Genomic DNA, 26401 nt, shown 5'->3' on the forward strand with positions numbered 1-26401 from the left:
GAGGAGGGGTTGTCAGAGTTGCCCATGAAGAGCAGGCATGAAGGGGTTGCTCTCGGGATGACGGGGGGAAATTCCCACATCAAGGAGATGGTGGCCCCGGCGATGGAGGAACGGGCAAGGAATGGGGACAACATGAGCAGTACTTTACCGGACAGAAATAAGACTCTTGGGTGCAAATGACTTTATTTAAGCATTTGATTTTCAAAAAGGACAAACAACTTTAATAAGTGCATCTTAACAACAGAATTAAATTTTCAGAACTTTGCTAGTATCGATCACGTCTAACCTTGTCGAATTCCAACAGTGCATCTACATTTGTAAATACATAGAAAGCAAACGGTAAAAAGTATAGAATGTTCACCTTTAAAGGAAAAGAAGAGAAATTCTGATCCGTAGAACCTAATAATACCCTCAAAGGGCTTCTGATCTACATCGACTACGACGGGAGCCAAGAAAGAGCCCCGTGTTTTCTATGTAAGTGTGTAAAATACTACAGAATACTGATCTAAGTGTGTCCTCCAGCTGCAGGACTGGCACATGTAACACATTCATTGCACTGGTATTTAGATTGAATCTGTAGTGAAATTGAAAATCTATCGAAATACTAATGAACGATTTAAAAACGGTCCATGATGAATTGCAGCAGTTGGACAACGTGAGCAAATATCAAGTTTCTGGGGCTCTTTGATTAAAATCCAGCTGATTATTGTACAATCCCCACAGGCCTGGCCTATGGTGTTAAATATAATAGAGAAAAAAAGCTACTATTGTGCTATGGATTCTGAGGTCACCGTAGTGTTTGGCAATCTCTTCGTATAGAAACAATCACAGAAAAATGTACACTTTTCACAGTAAAACCCCAAAATCAGGATGTAGCAAAACAGAGCTGCAAACCAGTCATCTTCCTACTACAATAGAAAACATTTAAGGCAAGTCAGATGGCTGAAATTTGCTCCCGCACACTCACACGCTGCTTGCTGCCCCCAAGGGTTTCAAAACAGGAAATTGTATTCTTACACATAGGAAAAAGTCTACGTTACCCAAAGGGGGGGAATCTCAAAGACACAGAGCACGGATTGTGGATAAAACCTTCATTCGAATAGATTGCTTTTCTCCGAAGTTCAAAGGTAAGCAAAGATGCTGAAAAGGACATCTCCCCTGCCAAAGGGGACAATGTGTGAGGGGAGCTATGGCACACGCCCCAGGCTCAAGGCAGCAAAATTATCACTCATCATTTCCCCCTTTTGCCTTGGAACTTCGGCAAGTCCTACGGCTGATCTGACAACTCTGGGTGAGCCAAACTGCAAAAAGAGCTGCTCTTATATTATTGCAAAATAGTTGATTGCTTGGTCACTGGGTCACTTTGGTACATTAGAGCCACAGAGTGAGAATGGAATTATATTGGGGGGGATTTGTTTTTTTTTAAATCCTTACCTTCCATCACAGAATCAATATTATGTATTGGCTCCAAAGCTGGAGAGTGGTAAGGGCTAGGTCAGTGATTCCCAAAGTGGGCGCCACTGCCCCCTGGTGGGTGCTGCAGCAATCCAGGGAGGCAGTGATGGCCACAGGTGCATTTATCTTTCCTATTCATTGCTATTAAAATTTTTAAAAATTTAATTTCCAGGCGGCTAAGTCATATTTTTTCTGGAAAGGGGGCGGTAGGCCAAAAAAGTTTGGGAGCCACTGGACTAGGCAATGGGGAGTTAAGTGACTTGCCCAGGGTCACACAGCTAGGAGGTATCTGAGATCTCATTTGAACCCAGGATGTCCTGTGTCTAGCCTTGGCTCTCAATCCACTGAGCTACCCAGCTGCCCCAAGAATTACATTGTTTGGAAAATGAATCATAAAATGTAACAATATTCTGCTCTTTTCTTTTTGGTCTTCCTTCTTGTCCACCCCACCCCCCATCCTCCCAAGTGCCTAGGCAGAGAAATGGGGAAAGTTTTGATAAATGTGAAAGTTAGGCGGAGTCAATGCCCAATTTGGGAAATGAAATCCAGAATGGATGTTATTGAAAAAGCAAAACAAAAATCCCCAAATCCTCCATTTCCTCCCTTTTTCCCAAAGGGAAAAAAAGAGATAGCCCCCCCCCCCAGTAGAACTGACACGAATTGTTGGAATTAGGATCATTCTACCTCGGGACAGATAAAGCTGAAGAGGTGAGTACCATGGACAGGGCAGGGAAATTACAATGATCAGTGTGCCATTTTTTCTGTAATACCACTGGGGGGGAAATGTTCATTCTTGCCTGCAAAGGGAGTAATCAAATGCAAGGAGGAGGGAGGGGGAGAGGTTCCAATTAGTACTCCCTTCATTCGAGGGGAATTTATCTTTCTTGTTTTACTCAAAGCAGCATCTCCAAAGTAATGAAGCATGATGCTATTATTTTCCTTCCCAGAATGCCTTCTGCCACAGAACCCTTCCAAATGTATAGTCAGTTGACATCCGTCATCATTATTTAATGGCATCTATTTTGTGAAACAGAGGCTTGGAAGCAAAATAAACAGAACGCCTAAGCCTTAGGCCCAGATTTCATAGATGCTTCACCAAAAAAATGCTGCACGCATGGAGACCACATTTAAGACCTGATAATAACCTAGTTGAAGTGCATGAATATTAGTGCAAATAATCTATTCTCTTGTGAAGACTACAAATACTCTAATGACTATTTTTTTAAAAATGCAATTAAAAAATATCCCTCACACACCCCACACACCCCCATCCCACTTAGCACATGCTCTAAAAAAAGCTTTTTATTCTAGTGTTTCAATACTGAACGGATAGTCAGGTACAGTTTCCTGTGAGGCAGCAAAGCCTAGGCAAGAAGGCCATGTGATGCAATCTCATTCTACCATGGTTCAGTGAAGAATTTCAATCCACTGGTTTGGCTATGGAAACTGGAAATTGCCCTTCTCTTGTATTATTGAGAACAACAGCCAGCATTTCGATAGCACTTAAAAGCTGGCAAAGCGCTTTACAAACACAATCTCATCTGAGCCTCACGGCAATCCCGTGAGGGAAGTATTACTGTTGTTCTTATCCACATTTCACAGTTAAGGAAATCGAGGCTTGGAGTGACAAAGTGACTTGCCCAGGGTCACACAGTGAGTCAGGATCTGAACCCAAAGCCTCCCCCATCTCCAAATCCGGCTCTCTAGCCACCTTCTCATGCTGCCTCTCAAATAAGAACTAATATGTCATTCTATGGTAGATTTGATTGGAAGCTCCTGGTGGGCAGGGACCATCTCCTCTGCACTCAATTTCTGAGTACCTGGTGCAGCTTAGGATAATGATGATCACCACCAGGATGCTTGAACTGTTCCAATGGGCCCAATTTTCTAAAGCACATTGGAGGAAAAAAAGCAGCTCTTGCACTAATGGGAAGGAAGGGATGTTATAGAGACCATCTAGTCCAGTTCCCTCTTTTTACAGATGAAGAAACTGAGACCCAGACATGTGAAGTGATTTGCCCAAGGTCAGCCACATAGTAAGTGGCAGAGTGGAGATTCGAAAGCAGGGCCTCTGGATACAAATCCAGTACTCTTGTAACTGCACTATGCTACCTGCCTGTCACTAAGCTGATTGTGCTTGCAATGGAAGCTAATTATGATGGAACAAGAAATAACGTTTCCCAAAGTACACGGGAGCTTAAAATCAAGGATTTGTCTTTGGCAAATTAAGCCTTTTTCTGCAAGCACAGGCCCAAAGTGGATTTAAATTTCTTTGTTAGCAAGAGCTTTATTAAAAAAGAAAAAAGGGGGGAAACGGTGCTCATGTGCCCGCAAAGCTACTCTGATTAGTTATGGTGATGAATGGGGTGAAATAAGAACCCATCACATGTTTCATTTCCTAGACCCTGTATTGAATTGCGCTTAAAATTAATGTAATTAATTTTCTCCTGAGTTCAAGATCAGGACTTATGGCTCTTTTAATACATTTGAAATGCTGATGTTATGGAAAAGGCAACTCTGATTCTCTCTAGTCAAGATGGATGTCCACACCCCAGGAAGGTCACATGAGAACTATGGCAGACGTCGGTGACCCGAGCACAGAGGTGTTCACCGTAGTCCATGGCATACATTCTTAGTTAATACTAGATTGCTTAATAAAAGGCTGATTGAAGCGTGTTGATCTAAACGGCTGTAAAAACACATATATCGATCACTGTTCTGTTTGCAAGGACACAGCCTTCCTCTCTCTCTTCTTCCCTCCTCTCTTCAGGCAGAGACCTGGTCAAACTGGGATCCACAGATCTCTCTTGCCCACTGCTAGAGTCAACAGCAGCAACCCATGGATTAGGGGAAAATGGGACATTAAAAAAGCATTAGCTTGGAGGGGGCGGGGGAGGGAGGGAAAGGTGGGCCCAACTGCCACTCCCAAAGGGTACAAGTTCCAATCTAGCAAGTGGAAACTGAGAAATTGGATTCAGCCTGTGCCGTTGTCTTGAAATGCACCCGGAGCCCTCTTTTCAGTTTTCTAAATTGCATAAGTGAAATGCGTAAAGTTCAGACACTGTGCTGAGCACGCCTACCTCGAAGCAAAGAAAGAGGTGCTTCATCTAAGGGGTGTCTTAGCACCCTCGCTGGCAGCTTGTGCAAATTTAGATCCAGATTAGTTTAAATCGAATGTGGGATGAGCTGCTCTCAGAATGCTGGCTTACTGACTGGTTGAGGGTGTGCCTTGGCAGGGAACCCCAAGAGCTACACGAGGCCAGTGACTTGATTCCATTTAAGGCCAATACCAAGCCTTGCCCTGGAGACTACAGATGAACGAGAGCACTGTGGTTGGAAAGAGGGCTGTCACTTATGAGGAAATATGCTCATTCCTTCCAGTGGTGCCTCGGTCTAGACAATGTATGACTTGCACTGAGAAGGATTTCCAAGTGGATTGGTTTGGAGAACATTTGTATGTCTTGAGGGAACACACATGCACACGTACATACACACACATGTTGGATGGAAAGGCAGGGATACCCCTATTCAGAACATTAAGTTTAGTCGGACCAATTTAGACTCAGAAATTTAGAATTGGAAGGGATCTCAAAGGCCATCTAATCCTACCCTGTCTCCATCTTACAGATGAGGTAACTGAAGTCCAGAAGCCAAATGATTTGTCCGGAGTGGCTTAGTTAGTGGTAGAGCCATAATTTGATGTTTTTAACCCCTTCCCTTCTGTTCTTAAATCCCCTTCTTAGAATCCATACTGGGTATTGGTTCCAAGGCAGAAGAGCAGTAAGGGCTAGGCAATGGAGGTTAAGTGACTTGCCCAGGGTCACCCAGCTAGGAAGGGTCTTAGAGCCATAATTTGAAACTGAGTCTTTGGAATCCAAATCTTGGGTTTTGTTTGGTTCACTCTGCTTTTCCACAGAGATATCAGTCTCGAATGAGATGAAAATGTGTATGCTCCTTATTATGACTTTGGTAGGGCAAAGGGAGTGGCATTGAATACTGTGAGAAAATAGTCCTCCAGTTACTTCCCAGGACAGAGGAGAACCACTTATAGGCGTGAGATTCTCAGAGTCAGGCCGCACCTCAGATATCTACCACCTCTTTCTTGAACGCCCTCAACAAGACAAAATGTCTTGTATTTCTTTTTTTTTAGAATATTTTCCCATGGTTCTATGATTTATGATTTCCCCACTCCTCTTCCCTCCCCGCTCCCGGCGCTATGTCTTGTATTTCAACGGCTCTCTCAACCACAGCAGCTTTGGGGAAGAGGGGAAGTTTAACTTTCAAAAAGAAAAGAAATACCTAATATCAAAGCTATCAAAGGAAAAAGAAGCCCCCAGTGCCCCAACCCAACTCATATATTTGCAGCTATATTTCTAAGGGCCAAGCTGACCCTCCTGTATGCCTGTCTGGCATACAGTATGACATAGATGTAGCTTAGTTACATCTATGATCTGGCCTTAAAAGCAGCTAACAGATTAACTCACATAATACCTTTAACTCGGGCCTTCGGAACCCTATTGTCCCAGAATACATTCTGTGAACTGTTCCCCGGAATCACACCTTCTTTTCTTCTGTTTAGAATGCACGCCGACCTTTAAATAATAAATGAATTAATGGCCAACAATAGCAGGAGTGTGCTAATTAAGAACCTAAACATGGAATATGGTAGCATAAATGTGTACCCTTCAGGTTGACCTTGGACAAAGGAAATACTTAGATCCACAATGGCTATTTGTAATGGTTTCTAGCCATAGTTCATGGTCTCTTAGAGACGTGGCACCTGGTTAATAGAGGGCTCCAGTCCAAACGAATGACTCCGTCAAGACCAAATGTCCTTGGGCATTGCGCAAAAGCATCGGCATTTTGTCTCGAAATGTGAAAGGCTCCGAAGGCTCCCCTTCTGAACAGTCATCAAAATCACAGTATTATAGAGTTTACAAGCAAGCAGTGGCATCCCAGTGACCTCCTGCCCATCTCGTATTCTTTTATGCTAAAATAAGATCCTTGACCAATATACTTCAATAATGAGTACAACATAAAGCCCTGCGGAGGGAGGCAGGCAGACGTCCTGTCTGCCCCAGGTCAATATTTAGAGCTGAGAGCAGGGGAATGGTGACTTATTGGGAGAAGCACCAAAAAGGACTTGACCCGAATCAATGCAACATACCACAGCTATTAGTCAGCTCAGAGGTCTCAGCCACCACAGCCAGGACAGAAGGGAAACCAAGAGGGCATGGGCTCATTGCAAGCCCATTTCTCAATGCATGTGCTCAGAGAGGGAAAATGCATCCCATTCCTGGTAAGAGACATGACTCCTCTGCTTCTTAGCATGGGAGGCACCAAAGAAGGACGGGTTGACAAAGGTCCAGAGGATGCAAAAAGGGTGATTTTTTTTTTGGTACCAACATCCCCTAGCAAGAAGGAAGGAAAGGCATTTCAGGCATGGCACCTACCCTTCCGCCTCATCACTCTCATGTAGGAGTAGACTGGAACCCCCATTTTTAAACAGCTCATCATCCGATTCTTTCTTCTCACGTTCTTTAAGAACTTTATACTTTCCTAGAAGCTAGAAAGTTGTTTGGAGAAAGCATTACAAACTCTGCGGCCATCACCTGACACAATTAACATTCTCTGCGATATAAGTAACAGGGAGAAGCTGGCGTGCGAGGCATTAGTCTGGCAGAAGTAAAGGTAGAGACGCGGATGGTCACAAAGCAGAAGGGAGAAAGGCTTAGCATAAAGAATACATTTTTATTTGAATATCAATTCTCCTTTAGCCAGAGACAGAAAATAATAGAACAACTAAATTCTGAATTACATCATTTCTAAGAATAAATCTTGGAAACATATTCATTTTTTTTTCATTTTAAAATACTGTACTGGTAAAGTAATTCCATGAAAAATTCCTTTTGGCACATATGAAAGGCAACGACTGTGGACGATAAATTTACGAACCAACGGGACTCTTGGGCTTTGCCCCCTACTACACAAGCTGAAATGAGAGGGTCCCGTTGAAAGCTTCCAAAAGCACGATAGCATTCCTTGCTCAACCTCAGCTGTCTGTTGATGTGATTTCAAAATGAACCCATCCATATAGCAAACACCCCAAGGCACACTGACTAAACTGAGCTCAAGAGTGGACAGAGAACAAAAACAAAGCATGATTTGCGAGGGCAGAAGCATACGGGTATGAGAATTCACTCGGCAGAAGCTCTCTAACATTGGAATCACTTCAAAGTACAAACAACGACAACAACAAAAATTCAAAGATACCAAAAAAAGTTAGTCTCTCAGTCAATGATCTGCATATCCACAGAAATGAGACTGAAAACATGTCCACGACAAGATCAGGGCTGCAAATCTCTTGAGAAGTAGGTTTTCCAGACAGGCTCAACAGCACGAAGGAGAGAGCTAAGGGTTAATCCGCATAGAGGTTGCACCAAAGTAAGGCACCTATGAGTCCAAGGCACAATGGTAGAACCTCTACAGATGAGCTTGGCGCCCTGGCCAGGGGCAACTCTGCCAGCTCTTCAATGGCCACTGGCCACTGCCAGTGCTTGGAGCAGTGGCCTGGAGAACTCAGAAAGGCAGATAATCCCCAAAGTCGGTGATATTTTGCCTTTGAAATTCATCATCTTACTATTCTTGCAGTTTCTCAACCTTTGGGGACTGGATTTGGCGGCTTCTTATACCCAGCCGGTGAGGGTTCAAGGTATGTGATTGGGGGGAGGAGCAGGAAAATGCTGCAGAGGGAGAGGGTGGACCCAGAAAGAAGCCATGGATCACCCCAACTGGACAGATAACCTTTGTCACCAGAAGCTGATAGCAAAGGCCTCCGAAATCCCCATTTGTAAGCAAGAAAGGGTAAAGAGAAGGTAAGCACTCTCTTGCTTGAGTTATAACAAACTGATACCGACAATGCTTTTTTAGGGAAAAATATGCCTTACACTTTGCAACATTCCACATTGGGATTTATGACTCGCCACGAAACGTTCATCAATCATGGGCTATTTGTGTCCCTTGCAGACACTACAGCTGGGGCAATGCTGAAGTTAAAAGACTTGTCAATCCCAGCTTATCCATGTGTCAGTTATCTGTGGCCAACTACCCTGTGATGCTCTGCACACATTTGGGCTTCATATCACCACCACCCTCTCTATCCCAGTCACTTGGTTTGGGCTCACCAAAATGCTGATTCTTTTCAGTTTTACTTTAGAGCAGTGATTCCCAAAGTGGGCGCCACCGCCCCCTGGTGGGTGCTGCAGCGATCCAGGGGAGCGGTGATGGCCACAGGTGCATTTATCTTTCCTATTAATTGCTACTAAAATTTTTTTAAAAATTCATTTCCGGGGGGGGGGCTAAGTAATATTTTTTTCTGGAAAGGGGGCAGGAGGCCAAAAAAGTTTGGGAACCACTGCTTTAGAGCAACAGTCTTTTCTCTCAAAGAGAAAGACATGAGTGGGTTTATAATACATCCCCAAGTTGAAGAGAAACTTCTAGGCCAAGGTCCCCTCTCCTTCAACCTAAACCTAAAAAATATCTCACTAGATTGGCCCCATGGGCCAGCCAGTGCAAAATTCTGGCCCCCTCCTTTCCCTGGGAACCAAGCCTGGAATGCTCTCTCGTCTCATCTCCTCTTGCTATCCCCAGCTCCCTTCAAGGCTCAGTTCAAGTACCAACCTTTATGTGCGGGTAAGGGTTGATTGGTACTTACAGACTTATGTACAAGTTACATCCCTGCCCCTCCCAGGAGAATACAAACTCCGTGAGGACAAGTATCCAAGTATGCTTTACTTTTGGTCTTTGCATCCCCAGTGCATGATCTTGAACGATCAACAAGCATTTACTAAGCACCTTCTATGTGCTAGGTACAGTGCTAGGTCCTGGAGATAAAAACATCAAAGTGAAAGAGGCCCTGCCCTCATAGAGCTTATATTCCAAGGACAGAATGGCCCATAGTAGCCACTCAACAAACATATCATAAAATGGGGAAACAGTGATTGTCCTCCATGCTGCTGACCTCAAAAAAACTAGGTTTTTTTTTGCCTCCCTCCTAACAGCCCTGATCCTACACCAACGACTCATTGTTGATTGGCTGTAGATATATCCTACCAGGGTGATGAGCTCTAGATGTTTGCTATCTGTTGTAGAAAATGCTCATTTGGGCTCATCCTTTAAACTGGAATTGCAACCATCTCAAATAGGCAGTGAAGAGACTAATGTGCTGGGCCCTAAAGTCAGGAAGATCTGAAATCGGATACGTCTCTGATCCATGGTAGCTACATGAACCTGCTGGGAGGGTCACATGCTACTTTTTTGAATCTCAGTTTCCTGATCTATAAAATAGGGGAAATAGCACCTACCCTCCCAGGATTGTTGTAAAGCCCAAATGTGAGATCATGAATGCCAAATGTTATAACTCTTCTCATTATCTGGTTCAGTTCCTCAATTTTCCAGCTCAGATGCTGGGAGGAATAGCATCTGAGCCAAATCTTAGGCAGAGATTTGGGGGTAGAACATTCTGAAATGCATGATGGAATGGAGTGAGCACTGGACTAAGAGTCAGGACATCATGTGGCTCTTACAGTTGGGAATTTGGGATGTTTAGCTTATCTGTATCCTTCCTTATTACATCTATCTGAGGATGGACCTGGTCGCATCCAGCCTACTCCTACCCTGCGTATTGTTTATTTTTGCGGTCAAAATGATAAAAACATTTATTGATTTGGTTGTTTTTGAGCCAACGCTTTGGAATCCCAATGGTAGTTTTGATCTACCTATAAGACAAAAGGCAATTCTTTGTAAAGCTTATTTAGATTTCATTTGGTCTTAGCTTCTACCTCCCTTGTCTAGTTAGAAAAGAGCCGCGAAGCTTACCGAATGATAAGAACTGGCCAATTCCAAGTGACATGGGATAGTAAACTCAATGGACAGACCTGAAATTCTAGGACATTTATCTGGTCCACCTCAAGGGGCGTTCTCTATATGTAGACAAATCAGGTTCATGTAAAAGCGAGGGGCACTTCCATGCGGTTAACAATACAATCGGATTCACATTCTTTTTGCATGGTATATACCTCAGGACCTCAGTGAAATAGAGAAACCACCCACCAGGGCTGGCCCCCTTTTTTCACTTAATGTGGCCACAACACCTTTTATTTCAGTGTATCATCACTAACCAAATAGCTCCCATCCTCCTCCTCTGTGTCTGTGTAAGCCAACAGGAAGCTATTGTTAGGCCATTCCTCCAGACCGTCACCGAGTTCCACGGCCAGCGATGTCCTTGAGGAACCTGAAAGAGAGAGCGAGAAAGCCAAAGCGTCTGACTTCTGTCTTTCCTTCTGTTGCGAATCAGCATCTCCCGCACAAACGCTGAGAGAGGAAGCTTCCTCGGTCCAAGGCTAGCACCTGTTCATGGTAAGGCCTCTAACGTGTATTCCACAAATTTGGTCCGAATGGCTGAGGTTGCCATGAGCCACATTAATGGTTTGTTAAGGGAATCCAGGGTTTAAAAGGGATTTTATAGGAGGAAGCTGAACCTCCTTGGGGGGGGGGGGCGTGTCGTTTATCTGCACCTTACATGGCACAAGCTTAACTGCAGACGATGAATGACCCACTGAAAATGATTCTTTTCTGTTTATTAAAGCAGGTCATATGGGAGGTCTTCAACAAAGGAAATATCATCCTGGCTTAGTCACCATGAAGAGAAGCTTGAAGACATGATAGTGGGCTTCAAGTGCTTGCAGGACTTTCTCATGTAACAGAGATTAGCTTTGTTCTGCTCAGTTCCAGAGGGCAGAACCAGGAGCCAAAGGGCGGGAAGACCCAGAGAGACGGGTCCAGGCATGATATCAGGAAAAACTTTCTGACAATGAGAGCTAGTCCAGAGTAGTAGAGGCTGCCTCAGGGAGTAGTAGCCTGGCCCTCACAGAAGGTCTTTAGGCAGGGGCTGATGACCACTGGTCATGGATGGTCTGCAGAGGGTGCTTGTATTCAGCTCTCAGCTGGACTACATGGCCTCTGGGATCCCTTCCATTGCAATGGGAAGGCAAGGCCTCTGGCCCTTTCTAAACTGATTAGACTTAATCTGCTTGGCCTCAAAAAGCAGGACTAGAACCTGTACAGAGGCTAAATTAAGCCTGATGAGAGAAAAACCAGTCTAATGATTATAGCTAACCAAAAGTCAAGTGGACTTGTTCTAGGGAAGGGAGTGACAGGCTCCTTTTCATGAGAAGTATTCAAGCAAAGACTAGAGGACCATTCGGAGCTCCCGTCCAGGCCTGGCCTCTCAGACAGCCTTCCAACTCCGAGATCCTGATGGATTTTAAGTAAAATAATAGAACTGCCTTTCTCTCTACATCGATTGATTACCGTCTCTTCACTAATCCCAATTCACTCATTCTAATTCACCGGCATCCCATCCCCTCCCTATTAGTACAAATGAGACTTGGTGAACTTTCCTACCAGCTATAGCCAGTTTCTAGCAGACCAGAAGAAAAAGGGCCCATTTGATTTAAGGAGAGAAGGGGCAGCAAGAGAAAACTTTGTGAGCTTGTAAATATTCCTCACACTTTGCTATGAGACCTCATAAATATCCTTCACACTTTGCTACTAGACCTTTCTATACGTTATCGGCTGGCACCACAACTCATAGCCGCAGCCCTAACAGCCAGCAATGAGCTCAGTTCACATCGTAAACGTTGCGGCCCTCGACAAGTAGAGTGATTCTCCAGAAAAACACCTGGAGACACCGATCTGCCCAGACCTGCCTCCTCTCTGGGACTGAAGGAGATGGAGGGGGCTTATACCTACTTTTGCTTGTTTTATTCTGGGGCGACACGGCCAAATTCTCCAACATCACAGGGCTCGTGCGATCAGATTCATTCTCTTCAGAGCTTAGGGACATTTGCTGCTGCATTCTGAAAGAGCCGCCACAAAGTGAAGATGATCAATCGATCGGAAATGACATGCGATTCAACAAAAACCGATGAAGCGCTTCTCCTCTGACATGTAGAGGGAGCGCCGGTCTAGGTCCCAAGGAGTCTTGAGGAACAAAAAAATGGTCCCTATCTTCAAGGGACTTGAAAGCTCTAAGGACTTTTGGAAAGTAACAGGGACTTCACAGCCTGGACCCGGCGTTAGAAATCCATCTGATTGAAGCTTCCAATTTGGATCTTAGTTGGAATTTAGTTTAATTTCTGGCACTCCTTTAGTTAAGGAAGACAGATTGATTTGAATTAAGTTTCAGAACCCTCTAGTCTTATGCTTAAAAAAACACTAAGTATACTTTAACTTTCTTAATTATGTCGCATTTATACAGGGGATGAACTAGTCAATCCAGTCCTACTTTAATTCATTCAGTGAAAAACAATCAGAAAAGCTTTTGCTTTCTTGGTAAACACAACAACTGTTATTGTTATTAATTAATTAATCAATTAATCAACTAAATTAAATAAACAAACAAATAAAGTAATTAATGAAAAAAATTATTGTTATTATAATATTGTTATTATGTTATGTTTATACTATCGTCATAATGGAAAAATACTTTTATTCCAGTAGCCTGTGAGGGTCTGGCTGTGGTAAGCCCCTCCTGAGCCTCAGAGTGTTTTTTTACTCTACATACCATCTGAGAACCCCTTCACCAAAAATCCTCAAGAAAATCCTGAATGGGGGGGGGGGTCCAGTGGATTGAGATCCAGGCCTAGAGATGGGAGGTCCTGGGTTCAAATATGGCCTCAGCCACTTCCTAGCTGTGTGACCCTGGGCAAGTCCCTTAACCCCCATTGCCTAACCTTTACCACTCTTCTGCCTTAGAACCAATACCCAGTATGGATTCTAAGATGGGAGGGGAGGGAAGGGGAGGGAAAGGAAGGGAAAGAAAGAAGAGGAGAGGGGAAAGGAATGGAAGGGAGGAAGGGGAGGGGAGAGGAGGAAGATTGAATGATTCATTGACAATCCTACATTAAAATGACCAGATTTTGGTTCCAATTCACTGAGTTTAGAGGGCATTAAAGGAGTCTCTACTTACTTAGAAAAACAAGTTAAAACCTAAGGCTGTCTGTGGGTTGGACTGCCTTCTTCTCCTCTCCCCTAACAGCCTCTCCGGTCGTGGCCTCACTCAGTTCCCTGGGGTCTTAATGAAGGGGCTACTTCGCCCTGCTTGGCCCAGGTGGGCCTCAAAGTGGGTGCCCCATTGATAGCAAATCCTAGGTGTGGCTCTGCTTCTCAGGTACTGTTTGGAGGGATGCTCGTTGATGTAGAGGGGATGCCAAAGGAGCCCCAGGTCCCTTCTAATCCTAATCATGTGAGTTGGTGCACTTGTATCCAGGACACTGCTAGACATTAAAGCCCAGGTTCTAAGCCAACAGGTTTCGCTCATTAATATGCAAGAAAAGCCCTAGCTCCCAGCCAAGGATATTGTGGAAATTCCTTGTTGCTGTGCAGACATTTAGCTTTAATGAAGTAAGTAAGGTGTGCATAGAAATGAAGCTTGAACCTGAAAAGAACTCTGGTTGGTTTTCCCCAGCTGTTAAGAAGTCAATTACTGCATCCACCTAGCAGCCTTTAATCCTATTACTTCTGGTCAAAGCCTGAGTATTGAAAAGTCGGGAGTGCCCAGAAGGATGCAGACCTCCTGTGCGACTCTGGCAGAGCTTGGAGAATGAAGCAGCCAGCGCTCCCCTAGCTCTGGCGACCTCTGAAAGGCCGGGTACAAACCAGAGGGAAAACAATGCTTGGGGGTGTTGATCCTGGGACCTACAGATGCTGCAGCAGGAATTTCGAACACAGCTGCTCATAAATCTCCAGGCCAGGATTTCAGAAGGTTTAACTCTTGCTGAATCCTTCACAAATATTATCAGGAGAAAAAACACACCCAAGGGCGCTCTGTTGTCAGATCCAGATCTCTGGGGGAGGCAACAGAAGAGGAAACATTGAGCCCTTCCCAGTCTATGTAGAGAGAAGTTCAAAGAATCTCAGAGAGAGAGAGAGTTACAGAAAGTCTGAGGCCAGGGGATGCAACTGAGTCTTCTGAAAAGGGTATAGGAACTGAGGGAAGACTGAGGATACGCTGAGGTTGGTGGGAAGCATCATGGTCAACTCAATTCTGCATCTCATTAAGAAGCAGTCACTAGAATGGCTGTAGCCAGCCTTAGCCCCCACAACTCCAGCCGTGGTCCTGTACAAAAGTAGACTTTAAGGGAACTCTCCCTTCCTCCCTCCCTACCTCCCTCCCTGTGACTCAGAGCAAAGAATGCAACTGGCCACCTTGTAATATAGGGCAAAGAGCATTGGATTTGGAGTCCAAGGTCCTGGGTTCAAATCCTAGCTCTGCTACTCTCTTTCCTTCTTTGATTTTTGTGTAAAACAAGAGGGCAGAACTTGGGGGGTATCTGAGATGACCATCAAAGGAATGCTCTCAATCAGTGGTTCCCAAACTTTTTTGGCCTACCGCCCCCTTTCCAGAAAAAAAATATTACTTAGCCCCCTAGAAATTATGAAACTATTTATTGAACTCAGAATAGAATGTAATACAAAAAAGTGTGGCCATCACCGCCCTCTTGGATCACTGCAGCACCCACCAGGGGGCGGTGGCGCCCACTTTGGGAATCACTGCTCTAAATTCTCTAATCCCAACTGGCTCAAACACAATATCTAATCAGGGTGTCCAGGTGTTGAAGGAAAGGAGTTTAGAAAAATCAGAATAAGTGTGAATTGAATGAAGAGAGAAATATGAGATCGAGCCTGGACAGTATACATTGTTATGGAGTAAGAGACTTGGCTAGAAACATGTGACATGGGTAAAGAGGTGTGTGTTCATGAGCCCTAATTGAAGAGAACAAAATAAACACAATTACTGAGCTAAGAAAGTACATCTGAGGGGGGCAGCTGGGTGGCTCAGTAGATAGAAAGCCAGGCCTAGAGACAGGAGGTCCTGGGTTCAAATCTGGCCTCAGATACTTCTCAACTAGATGACCCTGGACAAGTCCCCTAACCCCCACTGCCTGGCCCTTACCGCTCTTCTGCCTTGGAACACTATTGATTCTAAGATGGAAGGTGAGGGTTCTTATTGTTTTTTTTAAGTACATCTGTCCCCCTGTTGCTGCTGTGAGCCTTTTCTTAGCTATGACACCGTCCCCCAAATCAAGGCAGACTTTCTAAAATCCCATCCCCACTGAACACACAGAGGCAGTAGGGAGAGGTCAGACAGCTAGCAGGTGGTTACAATTACAGCAGAGAGAAAGTGGAAGCTTGAAAAAACTGTCCACCCTCCCTCCAACCATCAGGCTGCCATATTCAGAAGCAGAGTTCTTCCTCTTCTGGAAATCAACTAGCTGAATCCTAAGGAGGCTGTGCGAAGGGCATGATAGGAGCCGTCATATCTGGGGGCCCCCCAAGAGTTGTTGCCCTAAAGCTCCCCACCCCCACTCCCATGACATTATGACAACTTAATGCTTGGCCTCAGGTCTGCAAAAAAATTGCATATGCAAATCAATCTAGCCCATCGCCGTGTGTCCAATCGCAGCAACTGTTGGACACCATCTGGCTCCATGCTCAAACAATGAACGAGGAAACTGATTCCTGTTTTGCCTTTGATGAGCGACTGTTGGGACGCCAGACAGTGCTGAAGGACAAAGATGGTTCCATGCCTCTGTTTCTTTATTCCAGACAAGGGAGACTAGGGAAAGGGGCAACGGCAGGAGCCCCGAAATAACTTACCTGTCAGTCAGCTGAGGAACAATTGGAACTGGCTCCGCGGCCTGTTTCTGCTGCTGCTTTTCAACTGCAAACAGAACCCAGAATTCCAAGGGTTACCAATGACCACAGAAAGGCTTCTTCCATTCCCCATTTCATTCAAGGGCTTAGCTATGGCTTAGCCCAAAATGATTCCCACTGGGGAAAACTGCTCTAATTCTGACTGACCGAGGGGAACGACTACAAGAGCTTCCGAAATGGGATTTTATGAGCATAAAATGGCCCTAGACCATCCGTCACTCCCAAGCGCCTTGAAATCTTGCCCACTTCGCCCTGGGTTACTTTCCGCTTCTTGCTTCAGGAGCAGTAACTGAATAAATAGTACCATTGCTTCCACAAAGAGCATGACAACCCTCTAGCCAGCAACGCCACTCAACATGCCAGTGCTCCTCCCTGCCCATTCCTCTTCTGTACATGCTCTCTCCCCATTAGAAGGTAAACACCTTGAGGGCAAGGCCTGTCTCACTCTTGTCTTTGTATTACTAAAGCCTAGAACAAATGCCTGGCACATAGTAGAGCCTTTTTAAAAATTCACTGATGCAAGACTGGCAAGAACAAAGGTCTATGTGCATTCCTGAAGACTCTAACAGCAGAGAGCAAAGCTCTGATAGGTCCCCACAAGCTGAAGAAGATTTGAATACGAGCCTGGGTGCTGCCTGAGGGTGAGCTGCACTCATTGCCTCATTCTGCCACTTATTACCTATGGGACTTTAGGCAAGACACTGGACTTCTGTGGACCTCAGTTTCTACAGCAGTACAAATGAGAGGAGTGGACTAGATGTCCTCTACAGTCTCTTTGAACTCAAATCTCTAATCCTATGAAATATGGAGAAGCTCATCACCAGTGGATTGCTCACAAGATGGTGGATTATCAAGAATTTCAGGTGAGAAAATGAGATCAAAGCTAAAACTATCAGTATAAAGTCCGAGAAACCGATAAGTTATCAAAATAAGCCACCCTAAGAGAAACTGTGGGAAAAGGAGACAGGGGGCAGCTGGATGGCTCAGTGGATTGAGAGCCAGGCTTAGAGATGGGAGGTCCTGGGTTCAAATCTGGCCTCAGACACCTTCTAGCTGTGTGACCCTGGGCAAGTCACTTTACCCCCATTGCCTAGCCCTTGTGGCTCTTCTATCTTGGAATAAATATAGAATCTTGATTCTAAGATGGAAGGTGGTGAGGGTTTAAAAAAAAAGGAGTCAGATGAGACAAGCAGATCTCCCAAAGCCCTCATTACAGAGACACCAAATTAAAACACAACTGACTGTTATCAGAGTGCCAGATTCTGTGTCAGAGGACTTGAATTCAAATCCTGTTTCTTCTAGGACTATCTAAGTGTTGTTGGGCAACTCATTTCACCTGCATCTGTTAAGTACTTACTATGTACCAAGCACTGTGCCATATTGGGATGCAGAGTCAGAGGCCCGGGCTTTGAGCTCTGGTCCTGCCTCTTACTTACTACCTGCATGATCTTGGAGAGTTATTTCATTTATGTGTTCCTCAGTTTCCTCATCTATAAAAATGAGGACGTTGGATTAGATGACTTCTTTGCAGATGGTGGCACTTAAGTTGTGTTTTTGAGGAAACTAGAGATTCCAAAAGGTGACAAGGAGGAGGGAGTACATTTCCAGCATGGGGGCCAGCCAGTGAAAGAGGCAGGGAAATGGGGATGGAGTGTTGTACATAAGGAACAAGAAGGTCAGTGTGGCTAGACTAAGAGTACCTAAAGGGGAGGAATATATGATAAGTATGGAAAGGGAAGCTGGAGCCAAGTCTTGAAGGGATTAAATGTAAGAGCAGTGTCTGTTTGACTTGAGAAGTAATAGGGAGCCAGTGGAGTTTATTGAGTAGGGAAGTAACAGAGTGAAGTTTATGTTTTTGAAATATTTCTTAGATGATGACATCGTCTAAGAAATATTTCAAAAATATGAACTTTTTTGGCCTCCCGCCCTCTTTCCAGAAAAAAAATATTACTTAGCGCCCTGGAAATTAATTTTTTAAAATTTTAATAGCAATTAATAGGAAAGATAAATGCACCTGTGGCCATCACCACTCCCCCTAGATTGCTACAGCACCCACCAGGGGGCAGTGGCACCCACTTTAGGAATCACTGATGTAGAGGATGGATTGGAGGAGAGAAGGTAAGGCAGGAGGCAATGAGCAGTCAATTTTGAAATAGTCTAGACAAGAGAAGGGGATGGATGTTAGACATGAGAGATGCTGCAGAGGTGGAAAAGGTGGGGGGAGAGGGAGAGAGAGAGACAGAGAGATTGAGAGAGACACTGAGAGAGACACACAGAGAGACAGAGACAGAGAGAGAGATTTTGAAGATGGTTGCAAAGACATCAAGAACAGTGGTAACCTGATAAGAAATAGGGAACTTCAGAAGGGAGGATTTGTAATAGAGGTCCGCAGTTTCCTGTAAGATCCTCCTTTTTCTTATTGATGGAAAAGCTCATTTTATTTGGTGTTTGTTAAGTTCAAAACAAAAATAATTTTTTTGAAGTCGGGGCTGGCTTAGGGGGATAAGATAATGACTTCCATTTGGGACATGATGAGTTTGAGATGCCTACAAGGTGCCGCTAATTTCATTTCCCAGTCAACAAGAGAATGAATGCACTGGCCAGCTGAGGGAAATAACCCGTCTTCTCAGGGTTTCCCCTTTTCACTATAAATTAATTAGTTGAGAGCCAAGCTTGCCAAGCGATCTCATGAGTTGGGGTACCTAATCACCTCTGGGTGGGCTGCTAAAAGGGAATTCCTGGAATCTGTAAGGGGCAGGAATAAGTCGCCGGCACGGGGGTGTCTGAACAAGGCAGTTAGCCCCACTCCCTCCTCCACCCAGCCCCAAACCAGTTCTGAGCATCAGCATCAACATTACCTTTCATAAGTTCTTGCTGCCTGAACAAAATTTTCCTTATTTCGTTCAACCAGGCTGCCTTTGATTCCATTGTCTGGGCCTAAAAAGGAAGGACAGCATGACATTCAGTGACTTCCTGCAATCCACCTTTGGAATGACAGAACAAAGGAAAGCGAGAGGGAGCCAATAGGGAGTATTCTCTTATATTACTCAGTTTCAGCCTCTTCGTGACCCGCTTTGGGGTTTTCTTGGCAAAAATACCAGAGTGGCTTGCCATTTTCTACTGCAGCTCATTTTACAGATGAGGAAACTGAGGCAAACAGGGTGAAGTGACTTGCCCAGGGTCACACAAACTAGTAGGTAAAATGAGTGTTTGTGATTCCAAGCCCAGTGCTCTATCTATGGCAGCGCCACCTAGAAGCCCCAGATCATTCTCTAGGAATGCTCAAGTTCTGTGTTTAAAATTGCTGAAAGTGAGCAGTTTGTCCTGGGCATCAGGTACCACCACCTTCAGCAGAAATCAAACCATTTTCAAGTTAATCTTTTTTTTAAACCCTTACCTTCAGTCTTAGAGTCAATACAGTGTATTGACTCCAAGGCAGAAGAGTGGTAAGGGTGGGCAATGGGGGTCAAGTGACTTGCCCAGGGTCACACAGCTGGGAAGTGTCTGAGGCCTGATTTGAACCTAGGACCTCCCGTCTCTAGGCCTGACTCTCAATCCACTGAGCTACCCAGCTGCCCCCTTAAGTTAATCTTGATTTGGAGACACAATGCCCTAAACCAACACAAAATACAGGCTTTCAAGGGGTGTGTGTGTGTGTGTGTGTGTGTGTGTGTGTGCGTGTGTGCATGTGTTACACAGGAAGGTATCTTTCAATAATCTTTAAGGGGCTTGTTTTAAATTTTGCTTTAGAAAGGGGAAAGAAACAAGAAACGAGTCTTTATGAAGTGCTGACTGTATGCCAGGCACTATGCTAAGCACTTTTACAACAATTGTTATCTTGTTAGATCCTCACATCTCTGGGAAGTAGGTGCTATTATTATCCCCATTTTACTGTTCAGCAAACTGAAGCAGATGGTGGTAAAGTGACTTGGACAGGGTCACACAGTCAGCACCTAAGGTCAAATTTGAACTCAGGCCTTCCTGACTCTAGGCCCAATATACTGTCTACTCTGCCACCTAAATGAAAAACAACCCAAAAAATAAAAACAAAAATCATTTTATTTTTGGACTAACAATTAAGACTTCTTTCAGGGCATTTTTGAGGAGAAATTATCAAATCTGTGAAGAGCCCTCGACTTAGAAGACCATAAATTCCTAGATCTAGAACTGAAAGGAAGCCCAGGGGTCACTGAGCCTAACTGCTTATTAACGGAAGAGGACGCTGAAGCCCAAAGAGGTGGAATCATTCACCTAAGGTCAAACGAGTAGTAAGTATTAGAGGCAGATTTGAACTCTGATTGTCGGACTCTAGAAGCAGGGTTTTTTTTTCCATTGGATTCCACTGGAAATTAGTTCTACGGAGTTGTCTAGGACTCTGAGAAGTTAAGGGGCTTGGCTAGGATCAAGAGACAGGATTTGAACCCAGATCTTCTGCTTCCAGACCCAGCATTCTAGACACTACCTCATTGCCTCTCCTCATTCACTGCAATGATTTTGTTAAAAGATATCAATAACTCTACTAAAGGAACAAAAAAGTTTAAACCAAAAATAACAATATAAAAGTGTATTTGCTAAAATTTTTTTTGAATAAGAAATAGTTAGAACCACATATATTCATCCAATAAGTGGCTCCATGTTTTGTTCCTTTGTTTTCCCCCTTCTTCCCCCCAAAAGAGTACAGGGTTGATGACAAAGATCTGGGTTCAAATGCCAACCTTCTAGATGAACTGACTTTCCTTCTCCTTTCCTTCCCTGAAAGGAGAGAGGTGAGAAGAGTTCATGGCAAACCTGGCTGGGGCTTCAATCATATGTCTGGTAAGAAGAGGCCAAAATCTTGGGTACCGCAGCTCCTTGGTCTTGTAATTGTGTCAAGTACTGCTTGGTGCCCACAAAAGGGGCTCCCAACAGGCGTCATCATCCTTTCATTGGAGATGCTGTCCTGAGCATTTATCAGCCCTAGATGTCCGCTAAAGTTGATATTCCCAGAATACAATGTGACCATTAGCCTCCAAGTCAGGAGACCAGAATTCTAATTCCTAACTACCTGGGCCAAGTCCCAACCTCTCAGAGTCATTTCCTCAGCTGTAAAATGAGAGGGATGGAATGGAAGACTTGTATGGTTCCTGCCAGCTCTAAATCTATGAGCTCAGATGTAAGTACAGTGGGCAAGCCCCCTTTCACATCTGGACCTTAGTTTTCTCATCTGGAAAATAAAGGAGTTAGACTAGACAGATTTCAAAGGACTCAAATACATGATTCTATTATCCTGTGATCTGTGTGATCCTGGGTATGTCCCTTACCTCCTAAGAGCCTAGATTTCTTCATCTATAAAAAGGGTTAGATTTGATTATCTCCAAGATTCCTTCCCTGCTCTCACATTTTAAAACCTCCTATATAAAAGTTATTTAACAATTTATAGAGAAAATATGCTCCAAAAAAGGAATCTGTAGAAATCAAGTGTTTGGGAAATCAAATCATGTCTTAAATGCTCTATAGCAGTGATGGCAAACCTTTTAGAGACTGAGTGCCGTGCCACTCCCTACCACATAGTGCTGGGCGTACCCCCCCTTACCCCATACAGGGGAGGGAGAAAGTGCTCCCATTGGGCTGCTGGGTAGAGGGGCAGGTGATATGAGGAATGTCCTTAGCAAGTGTAGAGAGGGGGAAGGGACCAACTCCACCTGAGTACCCCTGCCTTTCTAGTAACAAATTCTAGGGCCAAGGAAGAGGGAGGGAGGGTTGGAGGGCAGTTGGGTACCCACATAGAGTTCCCTGAGTGCCACCTTTGGCACCTGTGCCATAGGTTTGTCATCACTGCTCTATGGCAAAGGAAATATGATGTGGGCATTTTTGTGAGATAAAAACACGCCCCATGATTGATGAGCGTTAGAAAGTCAGACTTTTATCTAACAGGCACAACAGGAGAGGGAGGCCATCTTAGAAAATCACCGACCTGCATAATGTAAACTTCTTCACGCCCACTGTACCAGATTTCAAATTTGCGGCTATCTCCTTTCACATTCTCGGTGATTCCAATGGCACTCATCTGCAAAACAAGGACAAATTCGCATGAGCCTTTTTTATCTGAAATTTAATGAGGGCCATGCACAGTATCATATTCTACATTAAAAAATGTCATGCTCCCTACAAAATGAACATTTTGTGCTCAGCAATTATGAATTACCAAGCCACAAATTCTATTGTAGTTAAGAACACATAAACGTTTTTGGTGAAACATTAGAGCTCAACTCAAAGCACTCATTGTAATTTGGAAAATGGATTATTAGTTCTAGAAGAGATAAAAAACAAACATTATAAATCTGAGCCAAGTGATTCATTTTAAATTGGTCCTGCGTAAATCTTTTAAGTAGACGCTGTTTTAAATGAACTTCGTGGTCCTTTTTAAATGTTTTTTTCAGACACAGAAGTAAAAATGCCCTTTAAGTTCAATGAGAAAATGTATCCAAGAAATTGATTTAAGAGAGCTATTTGCCATTACTTGCTCACCTGACACATTTGTTTGGTTTTATTTAACTTTATTCCAAATAGTCTCCAAGTACTAAATAAGCAAACTGGAAAATCCATTCAGATGGCCAACTGTACACTACCTCCCCGCCCCCTCACTCACCACAGAGATGCTGTAGAGCAGTGGTTCCCAAACTTTTTTGGCCTCCCGCCCCCTTTCCAGAAAAAGTATTACTTAGCCCCCTGGAAATTAATTGCTTAAAATTTTAATAGCAATGAATAGGAAAGGTAAATGTACCTGTGGCCATCACCGCACCTCTGGATCACTGCAGCACCCACCAGGGGGCAGTAGTGCCCACTTTGGGAATCACTACTCTAGAGAGTAGCAAAGTTGTCCTAGACCAATGGTACATCTCTTCCCCACCACCTCCTTTCTTCCCCATTAGTGAAACTGTGGATAGAGTATGTTATCGCATTGTCTTTTCTCTTTCATCACTAAGAGCCTGGCCGATGCCCTCTCAAATACTCCTCTCTCATAGCTCTACATGTACATTTTCTTTAACTCCTTCCACCCTTCCCCTTGCTCCTCTAACTTTAGCCTAATTATATCAGGAGAAAATCACATTTATCATGTACTTCCTTAGGAAAAGGAAACAATTAAGTTAACAATGGTTGCCAAGAGTACAGCTAATGAAGAAGCTGCATCAAGGAAGAGGGAACCGAAGCTTTCAAAGTAAAGTTAAGATGTACTAAGGAACCAATAGCTTTAACGTTTGGAAGTGCCTAGAAATTTTCCTTCAAATACTTATAGGATCAAAGAATGCCAGAACTGAAAGAGACTTTAGGGTTCATCCCTTCCAGCTCGGTCATTTTACGGAGGAAGAAACTGAGGCCAGAAAAGAGGCAAAGTAAAAGGCCTGGGACTCTAATCCAGGTCTTCTGATTTCAAGTCCAGAGTTTTTATATCACATGTCAAGCTATTTCTTGGTCCTTCTCTAGTTTTCCTGAAATATCCCTGTTTTATAGAGTGATTAATTACTCCATTTTGCTTTTCCCTTTTTGTTTAGTTATATGTATTATGACATTATTCATTTCTACGTTTTTGTGGAAAATGAAAACTATTTTGGCTCTATTATAAACTAAATGTGTGGCCCTGGGCCAGTCACTTAATATCTCAGTGCCTCAGCAAATGCTCTTTTATATATGTTGCAGAGAAGGAGTGTGACTGTATTGGCAGAGAGAATTTTCTCATTGGGAACACCCCATACCAATGAAATCACACGTCTGGTGCAAAAAGATAAAGTGGATTGGAAAGGTTTGTATGGGCTAGCCTGGGAGTGTGATAACCATTTATCGAGAGGTATTATGGGAAAGAGCTCTGGCTAGGGGATCTGGAAAGATCAGGATCTGAATCGTATTTCAGACATCTACCAGCCGGGTGCCTAGGAGACAAGTCGCCTCACCTCCATGAGCCTCAGTTTCTTTGCCTGTAAAATAGGACTAGCGATGCCTATAGGACTTACATCACAGAGGAGGTGAAAGGATCAAATGAGGAAATATATATGGATAAAGCATTTCCCAGGGTTTGAAGAACCATGCACAGGGCCCTGAGTACAATGACGGTGTGTTCTATTCATAAGAAAAGGCATTCTGAAGCTGTAAACAGCTAAGGTGGGGGTCTGAGTAGAGGATGAGGGAAAGAAGAGGAAGAGAAAAGGAGAGGTTAGGTTACAAGCATTTCCCTCCTCCTCTTCCTCTTTCTCTTTCTCCTTCCCCTCCCCCTCCTTCCTCGCCTCCTCCTCTTCCTCCTCTTTTCCTTCCTCCTCCTTCTCTTTCTCCTCCTCTTCCCACAGTAGTAAGTCACATTCCATATTTCCTTTTTTCTCTCTGGTGGCCATGCAAAGCTCCGACTCTATTATGCAGGTTCCCCCCCCCCCAGGGGTAGCCAGCTGCATTCAGAAGGTCAGAAGTTCTAACTTTTAACTTGGTTTTGTAATCACACTGAGGGAGGCCCAAGGATGCCTACTGGCTTGTTCAAAGTCACCCGAGTGTGGCAAGAGAGCTGCCAGCCGAAGATTCCTGGGGCTCCCAACTAGCCCACTGCTCGAACCAGCAAAGCAAAAAGTTTCCTCTGAGTTCCTCTGAGGAGGAGGGTTTAGCCAGCATTGTTAAGGCCTGACTTATTAGACACGTGCTTTGGAAAATTGGCTTGAAATTCCATTTGGCCAGATGCAAGGGAACTGCTCTTAGAGGACCTTCCCTGTACCTTCAGGAGGGCAAATGGGAAAATTCTGGCCAATCAGGAGGAGGAACACAGAGCTGTGATTCCATTGGCTTAGGAAACTTCTGGTGAGGAAACTCCCTCTAGCCAAGCAAATAAGCAACTGAACTGCAATCTGCAGGCTCAGAAAACTGCCTATAGATATTAGAATATCTGCCTGCATGGCCTGGCATCCTAGATGGTAATTATGTGTTTTAGCAAAGCATCATGGTCTCAGCACAAAGACACATTTCCACTAAGAAATTCCTCAGCACAAAACACAGACTCATTGCCGGAGCTAACTAGGACCTCGGAGGTGCAGAGGTTCTGAAGATGGGGGTCCCCCTATTCCCAAGACGTATGTCACTTGGATGGCAAAACAGAATTACATCTTTATGTCCACTGAAATTTAGCATTTCCTTAAATCGTTTACAAACATTTTTTTTTTGAGAAGAGATTCAGAGCTCTGACCAGATTGCCACAGAAAAAAGTTAAGAGGGCCCCTGGTCTTGTCCAATCCCCTTAGCTTTGCACAGAGGGAAACTGGACACCCCAGAGAGATTAGACAATTTGCCCACGGCCACAGAGCCGGTCCACAGCAAAGCCAGGACTAGAATCTAGGTCTCTAAATGACAATCCCAGGACCTTTCCAATGAGTCCTGCTGCCGAAACATTGGAATCATTGCCTTCTTTGGAAAGCTAAAGCTGTGAAGTCAAAAACCCAACATGCAAAGTCATTCTTTAGTGGTAAAAAGAGCACTTTTGTAGAACTCAGATCCCATATCATGGGAGGAAGAAATGGCCTAAGAAAACACCCATTCAGAGGACTATTTTTGGAGCCAAAAAAAAGGACATATGGTCTGACAATGGAAATTCTTTTTGCAAAGACTCATCCAAAGGACATATTCTTATCTTGAAACAGGGACCGTCCTGGAAAATCTGGGACGGACGCGTGGTTACCTAGCCAAGTCTAATTTCTTCTCTGTTGGCAACAAAATCCGTTCTCTTCATGAAAAACAAGGCCCACGGTATTTATACATGTCATTTTCTGTTCCCGTACTCCTCATCAACCCTGTCCTCCAATTATAGGGAACAAACATAAGTTTGCTGAAGTTTTTTTTTTTTCATATAAATCCCCCCCTGGTGTTTGGAAGCAGCAGCCCTAAAACTCTGACGGCTTGCTAAGAGCATCTGAAGAGGTTCGAACAGTGATTAAATCACTCTCCCACTTCCAGCAAACATTTTAATTACACATAATTCACACCTCTTCAACAGCTCTTACCACCAGGTTGGGGATTGCTGGGTCCATCAGGAAGGAAATTAGACTGAAAATAAAAACTCTTGAATTTGCTCATCAAAAGTGGTGGGAACATTCTGGAAAAAAGGTGGCTTTTCACTGGAAAAGTCAGTGAATCACAAATACCCTCTGACCTAGAGATTTCA

The 26401-nt window shown here is 44.1% G+C and overlaps 1 protein-coding gene across 1 annotated transcript in view; it reads right to left on the reverse strand.

Moving 5' to 3' along the window:
- Positions 1-12136: 12136 nt before the first annotated feature.
- Positions 12137-26401, reverse strand: part of MCF2 (MCF.2 cell line derived transforming sequence) — a 188765-nt gene continuing 174500 nt past the window's right edge. The window contains exons 21-24 of the mRNA XM_044682701.1: positions 22187-22279; positions 19092-19170; positions 16177-16240; positions 12137-12374 (exon numbers count right to left, since the gene is read on the reverse strand). Coding sequence (XP_044538636.1) covers positions 12137-12374; positions 16177-16240; positions 19092-19170; positions 22187-22279 — 474 coding nt within the window. The remainder of the gene's footprint in view (positions 12375-16176; positions 16241-19091; positions 19171-22186; positions 22280-26401) is intronic.

The sequence above is a fragment of the Gracilinanus agilis genome, chromosome X (assembly GCF_016433145.1).
Source record: "Gracilinanus agilis isolate LMUSP501 chromosome X, AgileGrace, whole genome shotgun sequence".
NCBI classification, from domain to species: domain Eukaryota; kingdom Metazoa; phylum Chordata; class Mammalia; order Didelphimorphia; family Didelphidae; genus Gracilinanus; species Gracilinanus agilis.